The sequence below is a fragment of the Epargyreus clarus genome, unplaced genomic scaffold (genome assembly GCF_041222505.1).
Source record: "Epargyreus clarus isolate Ecla_fem2 unplaced genomic scaffold, WU_Ecla_fem_2.2 ptg000022l, whole genome shotgun sequence".
Lineage (NCBI taxonomy): Eukaryota > Metazoa > Arthropoda > Insecta > Lepidoptera > Hesperiidae > Epargyreus > Epargyreus clarus.
Genome location: NW_027332229.1, coordinates 2431280 through 2442913, shown reverse-complemented (window position 1 = coordinate 2442913; position 11634 = coordinate 2431280). Strand labels below are relative to the sequence as shown.

The 11634-nt window shown below is 39.0% G+C and overlaps 1 protein-coding gene and 1 long non-coding RNA gene across 2 annotated transcripts; both read right to left on the bottom strand.

Moving 5' to 3' along the window:
- Positions 1-815: 815 nt before the first annotated feature.
- Positions 816-10909, bottom strand: LOC140751217 (uncharacterized). Its single transcript, XM_073085080.1, has 12 exons — positions 10772-10909; positions 9423-9534; positions 9181-9276; positions 8740-8827; positions 7676-7788; positions 7093-7220; positions 6523-6658; positions 5244-5377; positions 4658-4790; positions 2134-2336; positions 1766-1825; positions 816-1236 (listed from the first exon to the last, which is right to left on the bottom strand). Exons 1-12 carry the CDS (start codon positions 10901-10903, stop codon positions 1171-1173), a joined length of 1401 nt encoding a protein of 466 aa, XP_072941181.1. The 5' UTR covers positions 10904-10909; the 3' UTR covers positions 816-1170.
- On the bottom strand, positions 3124-4140 carry LOC140751328 (uncharacterized). The gene is made up of 2 exons (XR_012103295.1): positions 3929-4140; positions 3124-3750 (listed from the first exon to the last, which is right to left on the bottom strand). It is a non-coding gene; the product is annotated as an uncharacterized LOC140751328 (long non-coding RNA).
- Positions 10910-11634: the final 725 nt, after the last annotated feature.

The window sequence follows — 11634 nt, the reverse complement described above, 5'->3', positions numbered from 1 at the left end:
AAGACAGCGCGGGACCGCCCCGGCACCCGTCCGCTGCCCGCTCTCGTCCACGGTCCACGGGTACAAAGCTGCGTTAGTGTGCCCTTACGTTACGGAGTATATGCTAACTAAAACCTGCGCGTAACAACTTCAGAGCGGACTAGAAGTTTGACGCGGACTATACTACTCTTAATAAATTGAGAACAGCATCGTTTCGAGCATGTTCATGTTTATAATTATGTTAATAATTATTAGCCCCACAATAATAAGGCTTTCAAAAATACGCGGTTCCTAAATGGAAGCCGCGGGCAAATTACTAGTTTTTCCTAACAATCACAAAGTCGCAAACTCTGTCTGTCTGTAACTTATTTCTATTAGATGCAACGTTTAATAGTTCCTACAACAACATGTTGTTAGCGTGCTTCAGAATATAAAATCATCGCCATCTACTGAGCATTTTCAGAACAATGGTTTCAAAACAGTGTTGCAAGCTGAATTTATTGTTCTTTCTGGGGCGTCCATTCAAAGAGTATAGTAACCTATATAGGAACGTCCATTTATAAAGCAGTGTTTTTTAAAGGTTTTTTTTTATGATAAAGTAGCAGACTAGCTTACAATCCACCTGATGGTAAATAGCTACTGCCGTCCATGGACATCTCTATCAACCCCAGGTGAGATTAGATTCCTACCTGAGGTCGGCCACAGTTGCGCCGCTACCCCTGAGGACTAAGCTGAAACGCCTCGGAAAAGTATGTCTCCCGTACCACACCCTTCAAACCAGAACACAGCGCAGTGGAAGATAACGTATTAGTAGGTTTTAAATAAAACACAAGTAATATCAGATATCCTTTATACCTCCAACTAAAAATGACTTTATTTGTTGTATTAGCAATAAAATTAATACATATCACGTAATACTGAACCAAAGCATTTTTATTTCAACCCTAATATATTCAGTTAATATACTAAGACTATACTGAATATACTGACAGTTGATTCTTATCAATTATTTCCCTAAATCTTTATATATAACATTACATGTGGATTTGTGAACTATTTTATGACAAAAATAAAAGAATATTTTAGGCAATTGACCACCAATTAGAACAAATAAAGCGAATTGAGTATTTCATTCTAAATAAGTATACAGTTAGATACTTATTTATAGCATTTCTGTGGTATTTATTATTTTTAAACAGTTTCCACGTCGTGTTCCAGCCGAGTGTGGCGCTCCCAGGCGTCCATGTTTTGGAACAGCTGCAATTTGAAAATAGAACGGTTATATTTTTTATAGAAGGACAAGAATAGATAATGTAAAAATAATTGTCAACTGATAAAGATGTTACATAATCAGGCCTGTCGTAATGAATGCCGGGGCCCCTGGGCCCAAAAATTCGGGGGCCCATTGGATCGTACCAATGTAAATAATAAAATAAACGACCGTTGTTTTAAATGTATGTGTAGTTAAAGAATAATCAAACTGTGCTAAACTCTATATACGCAAATAAAATAGTCAAAACCTATACGGTTCTCTATAAGGAAAATTCATATTACTATTAAACCTTAATTTAAATTTATTGAAGCGTTCAGTTTTCGAAATAAAACTAATTTGGTTAATGATCAACATTTAAATTACAAAAGTTCAAATATATTATGGCACTCTTGGGGGGCCCCCTGGCGGGGGGGGGGGGCTGTTCAAGGGCCCCAAGTGCTCATTAAGGTAGTAATATTTTATTTACATTTTTTCTGAAAGAGTGCCAAGGCACTAGTGATATAACATACTTACATCGCTACAATGTTCACAGGGGTAGAGTGGTAGGCCGTGGGCCGCTACGTGCGCTCGAAACTGTACATTAAAATGTATATTTTTAATTAAAACAGATTACTTCACACACGCTGGAAAACATTTTTCAAGCATAATATACATAGCAACAGTAAGGGCACACTAACGCAGTAATGTACCCGTGGGCGAGAGCGGTAGCGAACGGGTGTCATGGGGTTCGTGCTGTCTTCGTCCCACTGATATCTACAATTTGCTGTTGCGACACGTGCGGTTTCTATATTCAAAGTGGACTAGCAGTTTGACGCGGACTATACTAGGATCACATAGATCATCACAGATGTGGTAGAAATAGATCATTTTCTACTTCATACTTGTTCCGCGTCAGCCAATCCCGCGCCACACGCGTCGCACACCAGCGCCGGCGTGTCGTTCCCGGCATTAACGATGTCGGCGATCGCGATGTCGGCGATCGCGTTGTCGGCGTCCGCGTACGCCGGCGTGTCGGCGTTCGCGTCGTCGTCGATATTCGCAGACTTGATGCGTTTCGGTTCGCGCGGTTCGTAGTACGGGCATGCTGTAAGGTGTTTGTTGTTTGCTTGTTGGATCAATTGGCTACTTGACACTTTTTGGGAAACTGTTTTAATGAATTCATATACGTATTATATATGCCTTTCATTGATATTTTTTTCGAAAAAAGGGCTATTTATTAATAATAAACATATTTTTATTACGGTAAACGGAACGTTACGCCAAAACAGGCGGTCAAGTGTCATTTCGTAGCGTGACGTCAACACATTGAAAATATAGAAATAAACTTCGACGCTACACATACTTCAGGGGAAATCATGGGAATTATTTAACTTTTATTACTACAATTGCAAGAATGTCAAATTACAAGGCGTGTGCAGTGACGATGTGTACAAGTACGATCGCTAAATATCCTAACAAATTTGCTTATACAAGTTCCTAAACCCAAATCTCATAAACGTTAAAGAACTTGCAGATTCTTATATGTTTAAATCCTCTGTTTGCAAGCAATGACATTTTATACTATTTATGTAAGAGAAGTATTATCGAGAAAAAGTAATAAATTTAGTAACTCTCGAGTGATTCGTCAATTCCAAATCATTGGAACGGGACGTAATCAAAACAAAACAGCAAGTGGAAGTGAATTCATATATTTAATATATTATATAGATGTCTATGATAATAATAGAATTAGAAGACGTCTATGAGAATTCTATTTTAAGAGCCCATTCTGTAATTAATAGGACACAATTAAAATATTTCATGACTGTGTTATTATTGCTTGTGCATGTGTACTGATTAACTTACAGGACTGTATAATTAAAAATACATGATTTGCTAATATTAGTCTTTTATTTGTTTATTTGGTTTATATGGTTCTATTGAGTACACACAGTAGAAATTTTGTATATATTTATCGTCATATGTTACAGTTACAATAATTACTATAGATCACCTCAAAGCATTCTGAAGCTGTTATTTCCTTCGTTTATATTGAAGCTCTTGCTAAGCTGAATTTGAATGCTGCTTGCGTTAATGCTTTTCTTAATTACTAAAATTATTTTCTGTAACAACTGAATATTTTTTTTTATCACTGTCATTTTCATAATTAAATCTGTAGTCCAATAACAGCAACTGTATGGTAGTTTTCCATCCTTCATCTTTTTGGGTAGTTTATGCAAGTAAAGAACTACTGTTTATACACTTTCGAAACTTTTGGTTCCTCACTTCTTCTACAACTCCACATTAAAAATGCTACTGCATGTTTGCAGCATCCTTGGGGGGCAGGACAGTAATCCCATTTAATACTTTCCTTTTCATATACAATCATAGACACTGTGCATGACATTTGATGTACCTAGTGTTCAGGACAACTTTTACTTTTCATGAAACACAAACTTGCCTTCCTCTTAAACTGCACATACTCTATAACGTCGTCACTATACGATTTTCGGGAAGATCTGTTAATATAAATATAACCAATTAATAACCTTAAATCAGTTCACATAAGAATATAAGTATATTTAAAAAAATCTTAATAATTACTTGAAGACAACCTTTCTTCTGTCTGAAGTCAGTTAAGAAATGTTTTAATTGTCCGATATGATTAAATGTAAATATAAAGAATGTTTTACTTACGTTGTTTATTTGATATTTCCATAGGTTATCTCACGGAAGTTTTTGTATCCATTTTGATTTATTGCACTGCATATATGGATCTTCTTTAAGCAGGTTCACGCTATCAGCTTTAATATAGTATGGCTTCATTTCAGTTCACAACATAAATTCAACCAACTCTAACAGCAAACGATTTAATTAATATTATTATTTGTCTTGTTTGGTTTCGATGTAGTGACGTCACATGGCATTTGAGGCAGCACTGTCGACGTTTTGGGATATAAATTCCACAGATAAAAAATCGAAAATTTCTTTTTAAAAATTAAAATACTTAGAACGTAATAAAAATAAACGAAATACTGCATAATTTATGTTTACTTATAAGTTATCATATCCAACATATTTCATATTTTATTGTTATAACTGTCAAGTACCCAATTACTTATATATTTATTTTAGATGCCGTTATTAGCTAATGATGAAATAGGTTTATATTAATAATAATGCAACGTGTATTAAAATGTAAAGAACCACAACAGTATTCATTTAACTTGTGGATACTTAAAATAAAAGGGTTTAATAGCATCGGTTTTAAAAACAGTAGTGTTGTTAAAGTATGTATAGTGCACTCCAAACTGCTAATCCGCTCTGAAGTTGTTGCGAGCAAGTGTAGTCATACAATTTGCTATGGCGACCCGATTCATTTCTATATTCAGAGCGGACTAGAAGTTTGGCATGGACTTTACATACTGCCGTGTCCGACGTGCGTGGTGTAGAAGGTGAGCAGCACGCGGTCGGCGGTCTCGGTGACGATCATGTGCGCCGGACACGCGCGCCCCGTCTTGTAGATCTGACGCTCGGGCGCCGCGCGCTTGCCTTTACCCTGCAACAGTGTGTTTTACAATGAAATTCATTTAACATTTCACTAAGAATATATTTACATAAATACATATAGAAGTACAACATGTATTTTACCAAAATTCATTTATTTGCTAAAGGATTTGAAATGAAACATTTTACATATAAAAGCAGCAAAAGATGGTAAGAGGCTACTGCCCATGAACTTCAAGGAGGATTAGAAGTTTTCTTGTGGTTAGCTACAGGTACATTGCTAACTTTGAGGACTAAATTAGAACGCCTCATATAAATGTGCTCCTTTTACCCCCTTTACACTTTTCAAACTCCTTAATGCTGTTATTACTAGGTAGAAATATGAGTGGTCGCGGTGTCTCTAAATCAAACCACGAAGGATTCCGTTCAAGTACCTTTCAAGTGAGGTTAAGCGTTACGCCTTTTTAATGAACAACAAGAAATAAATACATAAACTTCATTTTACCTGATACACGTACATGCCAGACTGGCTACACATGTAGTGCGAGCGCACGCCCTCTATCGTCTGCTTACTGGCCGTCGTTTTCCTGAAGCGGTACTTCGTCTCTTCCTGCACTGCGCTTTTGAACACCATGAAGTCTGAAATGTTCATTGATCATGCGTTTATGGCCGTGTTAGCAACTTCCCATAGACTCAGTATTAAAATGTAACGAAAAGCGTTATTTATATCAGAAATCTGGCAGTTATTAAAGCGCATACGATGCGGTACAGTCACACTTTATTGCATTATTAACTATGTTTGTGCACGTACTTTATATGAATACGCTATGCGCTGTACACAGATAGTTCGCATTACAGTTCAGTATACTTGTTATTTCATATTTGACGTTATTCGTTTTTTATTTAAATCACGTTATAACGCTATGCGCTGTATATAATATCTCGCTGTACACTATCCACTACAACGAGCAGCGCTTCCCATGTCCATTTAGCTCAAGGTTAGGTGGAAACTGAGCGCTCAGCTGCGCGCCGTAGCTCACCCGCTCGGCGCACAGCGGACACACGAACGCTGTGCGCTACATGTAGCACGCTACACGCTACACGCTACACGCTACACCGGCAGCACGCACCGTCCATGCAGCGGAAGGCGAGGCGGTGCACGCGCTCGCGCACGGCGTGCCGCCGCCGCAGGTGAGCGCTCAGCTGCGCGCCGTAGCTCACCCGCTCGGCGCACAGCGGACACACGAACGCTGTGCGCTACACGCTACACGCTACACCGGCAGCACGCACCGTCCATGCACCGGAAGGCGAGGCGGTGCACGCGCTCGCGCACGGCGTGCCGCCGCCGCAGGTGAGCGCTCAGCTGCGCGCCGTAGCTCACCCGCTCGGCGCACAGCGGACACACGAGCGCTGTGCGCTACACGCTACACGCTACACGCTACACCGGCAGCACGCACCGTCCATGCACCGGAAGGCGAGGCGGTGCACGCGCTCGCGCACGGCGTGCCGCCGCCGCAGGTGAGCGCTCAGCTGCGCGCCGTAGCTCACCCGCTCGGCGCACAGCGGACACACGAGCGCTGTGCGCTACACGCTACACGCTACACGCTACACCGGCAGCACGCACCGTCCATGCACCGGAAGGCGAGGCGGTGCACGCGCTCGCGCACGGCGTGCCGCCGCCGCAGGTGAGCGCTCAGCTGCGCGCCGTAGCTCACCCGCTCGGCGCACAGCGGACACACGAACGCTGTGCGCTACACGCTACACGCTACACCGGCAGCACGCACCGTCCATGCACCGGAAGGCGAGGCGGTGCACGCGCTCGCGCACGGCGTGCCGCCGCCGCAGGTGAGCGCTCAGCTGCGCGCCGTAGCTCACCCGCTCGGCGCACAGCGGACACACGAACGCTTTGCGCTTCTGTACCTGTGTGGTGACGGAAACCTACTACTTCATTGTTGGTCAAAAAGAAATTTTAATGCGTTCATATTGTTAGAGGTTTGTCGCGTGCCGTTGGCCAAGGGCGGCACTTTTGAGGGCCGGCAAAATCTTTCAAATTACAACTTCTTATTCGTATTCTGCGCATTTTCTTTAAAATGACCTTGAAAATGTCATTTGCGCATATTTCTTTTGCTAACAAATTTTAGAAATGAATTAAATGAAAAACTCAACACAACTAATGCGCGATGGATAAACTAATTCTTGGAACACGAATGATGCACAACAAATTCACATATTATCGGGACAAGGGCAACAACAAGCAATGCTTCAACACAATTGGATTAAGTACGACTAAAAATGGACCAATAGGATATTGTTAAAATAACATCTAACAGGTACACATAAATTCGAAGCCTTACCTCAAGCCCATGCGCCTTCCACAAGTGATTGTTCAGTATCTGTTTCTGGCTAAAGTCACGTCCACACACGTGGCACGCCGACCGCTCGCGCCTGACCCGTTGCGGTGCGTTCTCGTTGCATAGCTTTACTGGGAATGGTTATAGGTATCAGCAGTGGCGAAACAATAGTGGTAGAACGGGAAAAATGAAACGGACTCCCAAGGACAATGTCGCTTACATTCTTATGCGTTGAAGAAATGCCGTTGCATGCCGCCGGTGTAAGGAGGAGTTTGGCCCGGGCGGCATTTTTTACAGAATGGCAAAATTTTGCAAATTACAGCTATTTCGTATTAAATAATGTGTAGTTTCTCAAATTAAGTTTGTGCCCTCTTAGCAGAACTCTTAGGGGACGGCAAAGTTTTCAAATGGTAGTGTAGGTAGGTAAGTCAATTACTTATTTCACCTAAAAATATTAGAGACTACTGCCGTCCCTTTTATTTTTCACCAATGTATTTTTAGGGCAAAATAAGAATTCTACTTTCGACCCTCGCGGCTCGAACCTATACTACGCTAAGGCGTAAAGTCTTCAGAGATAAATACTTACGACCATGTTTCATCCGTAGATGAGTGAAACACGCCTTCCGGCTGACGTACACGTTGTCGCAGAAGTGACACGCAAACTGGCGATCAGCGGCATCAGTCGGATCGCTGTGGCATCTACGAATTAGTAAAAAATGTGGCAACTGAGCATGTAGTACTAAGTAAAACGCATGGAGCCCGCTGCTTGTGAATTATTATACAAAAAGAAGGAACATCAGATGAAAAGGTCGGCAACTAGATGTTTTTTTTATTTTGTTTAAATATAAGAGTAGCAGACGAGCATGCAGTCCACCTAATGGTGGATGATGGATAAGTGGCTACTGCCGCCCATGGACATCTGTAATCAACCCCAGATAGGATTAGATATTCCTACCTGAGGTCGGTCACAGATGCGCCGCTACCCCTGAGGACTAAGCTGGTACGCCTCGAAAAGGTCTGTCTCTCTTACCACACCCTTCAAACCGGAACACAGCAGCGCCTAACACTGCTTTTGTTAGGTAGAAATGGTGGTGCCGCCGGAGTCGAACCACAAAGGGTTCTACCACCTTCTAGATATGTGAAAACTGGGCAGTTTTTAAACCTTATTAATCTTATGATTTAACATTGACACGGATTGACCACTAACCCTTACATGAGCATGGCAATCTATGCTCCTGGCGTTCTCCAGTTGTTGGTTGCTGTAGGTCATCAATTTAAAATGAACTGATATAAAACACCACACTGTCTTATCTGAAAGCGAGTCTTGTTTAACGATGCTGTTTCTTATCATCCCAGAGGTATAGTTCGGAACTCAAAAAATGCGTATCGATTAAGGATATCAGAAAATCCTCATATTTATATAGTTAGTGTTAAAGGATTTGATGACCCGCGTGGCGGAGCGGCCACCATACCGGTCTGACGCGCAAAGGGGTTCGATCCCCGGCCAGACAGATTTCTAAATGATGAATTTAGATTTCTGTTTCTGGGTCTGGGTGTTTGTGTATTTGTCTATGTGTGTGTCCATGTCACCCACGACACAGGGAATCCTAGTGTGGGGCTGTGAGCGTAGAAAGCGTATATTTCCCTGACCTGTTCATATGGCGCTCTGCTTGTTCCGCCGACGATAGTTGGATGTTGCAGTACACGCAGGTGGTCTCGTCTAATGGATACAGATCCTCTGCAAGTAAAACAGTCGAAGTAATCTGCTTACTGACTTCAGCACACGTCATATTTAGCAATTGCCCATAAGCAGTTTTATTACAAATAAGATCGTGAAAATCCGTGAAAATTTAATCTCTACGCAGAAGTTTCTGATGGAGTTGTTGTAAAATGTATAACATATAAAAAACAGTTCATACATTTACAAGATTAATCAGCATAAACGGTCAATCAGAAATTTAAAAACAACTTATTTTATAAAATCGTAATTTTATTTACCATTTCATATTCCTATTTAACAGCCATGTGTGGCTAAGTATAATACAATATGGACTAAAACTATCGCTCAAAAAATGTGATTTTCCGACTAACCATCAACATTTTCAATAACGCTATCTCTCTGTTGCTCCAACCCTTCAGGTATACCCTCAGCCTCGGCCAATATTGACTCGTCCAAATATTCCTCATCTGAAATGTAAAAATATTTTTAGCGTTTTTAATCAAACAAAAGTATTTTTAATTAAATAATACTTTTTTGGATAAGCACATTCCTTTATTTAAGCGCAAAGTTTTTATACAATAAAAATATTAAAAATTACTCGTATGTATGCTACCTCTGATACTCTGCAACATCGCTATACTTTGGATCGTCTTCTTCTTCAGCGCAGCAGCCGCCTCCAGTTGCTCCGCGCATTGCATACAAATGAAATTAAACTCATTTGTCACCTGAAATATTTTGAAGTTAGGTCTCCTTTGGCGCGTTTGGAAAAAAACGATGAGATAGAATAATTACAACAGATTTTTTTTACTAGAATCGACAACATAAAGTTTGTTCGTGAATGTCCCAAGTTTAAAAAAAAAGGCTACCAATAAGTAATTTCCATTTTCGTGCCAATCATTATTTTGCGGGGATACATATTCATACACGCAATATTTTTTATTTTTACTAAATACGCTGAAGAAATATATCTTCTTACGTGCATATTGAATGATAGCACATACTGATAGTAGTAATATATAAAAACTAGTTAGTTGGTAAATGGTACACACGTTGTTTTTTATTTCTTACACCTTTCTGCGACCTACATTGCGATTTTTTCAATTTTTTTCGCAGATGCCTTGTCGCCCCTGTCCTTAAATATTTTCAAGATAAGTCCCAGGCTCTAAGGTGCTTTAACATTACGTATAAATATAAAAATCATGAAATACGCCCATCACGGATCAACGATTACTTGTTTTTGTTGAACTAATAAGCCTTATTAGATTCAGAACGCACTGCGTTTTTTCCCGCCAGTGATTGAAGCAATTGCTGATATAAGCTGTATTGTCCTTTTAATTAAAATTAACAAATAATCCTAATCTTAGCAAAGAACTACGGCACCATCACATTTATAAGTTGGAAATTAACTCAAATTTGCATGGCCATATTGTTTATGTATAGAAAGAAATTATTAGCGTAAATTAGTAAACAAATCTTAAGATTAGGTCCACAATTTCGGACCAACAACATTATTTTAAACTAAGAAATATAAACTAATTAATGTTATTGTTAGTCTATGTTAAAACCCCCAGATCTCAATAACATTTATGTTGTTAAACAGTGTGGCCCTACAAAATTACGTTTCAAAGCAAATCACATTTAAAACGTTTGACCGCATAGATACTAATCTATGTTTGACCGAGATTCGAAACAAGAATCCGTTATACAAAGGATTAAAATAAGCTTTTTACAATGACATCGAGATAATCTTAAAAAATATTTTATATCTAGTAAACTGACAATTAATCCGTTGAATTGAATGAACTGAATTACAAGTAGAAAATACTTAGCGAATCTACTTTTATAATCACGTCATGACTAAAAGTAATTTAAAATGAGGATACATAAAATATCGGACTATTTAGCAGGGACGTCAAAAATATGAAATAAATAAATATTAAAATATTATAATAAATATACAACCTTCACATCAAAACAAGTTTGAAACACTTGCGCAAATGTTTCCTCATTGTCCGCGTGAACAGCAAATAGGTTTAGCAAATCGTTCGTACTCATACAACAAATACAACCTACGAAGACTTCTTCGTCCTCCATTTTTTAATGATTTGACATGACCAATAAAAGAAGTCTTGTTTATTATTTTGAATTTGGCGTTTAAAACCATCATTCGAACATGGATAGGCATTTGTTTTGTTGGACGGAAAAACTTCATGAGTGTTGCAATCATATTTTATCATTATTTTATTGAAAGTTCCCAAAATCATTTAAATGTATTGAGTACAAACTAGAGTGTATCTGTAGTAAGAAAGAAAACAGAAGCAGATGTGCAGCAACTTCAATAATAAAAATATATTTGGCTTGATGGAATTTGTGTCATAAACCATTTAAATAAAAAATCTAAATTATTAGGCCGAATAGTAGGAATCCATGGCACCAAAACCGTGGAAAAGTCAATACGGTATTTTGGCGGGAAAAATTGGCGGCCAATAGATTTTTTTCACTGTTTCTGTGAATTATTTTAATTTATGTATGTGCATGGTGCATTTCATTATTTTAATAATTTCGTGGACTTAGGGGATAATGAATATTTCAAAAATTACATAAATAAATACTTTTATAAAGCAAACAATTCTTAAAAATAAGATTAAATTAACTTAATAATTCGCAGAGATCAAGTAATTAGTAAACTTGATTTAAATACTTTGTCATGTTGAGCTACTGTCCGTGCCTTCGTTTACATGGATTATGGAATATAAATTGCGTAAGTTAGCATTTTAAATCTCTATTCTTTTCAGCTTATTAAATATAAATATTTTTTCTAAATA

What these genes read in the sequence shown, in the direction of transcription:
- LOC140751217 (XM_073085080.1), bottom strand. Translation starts at nt 10,903, where the DNA reads ATGGAGGACGAAGAAGTCTTCGTAGGTTGTATTTGTTGTATGAGTACG. An exon ending in GGAAGGCGCATGGGCTTGAG is followed by an intron (nt 6,659 to 7,092) that starts GTAAGGCTTCGA and finishes GTCACCACACAG; the next exon opens with GTACAGAAGCGCAAAGCGTT. An exon ending in CCTGTGAACATTGTAGCGAT is followed by an intron (nt 1,237 to 1,765) that starts GTAAGTATGTTA and finishes TTCAAATTGCAG; the next exon opens with CTGTTCCAAAACATGGACGC.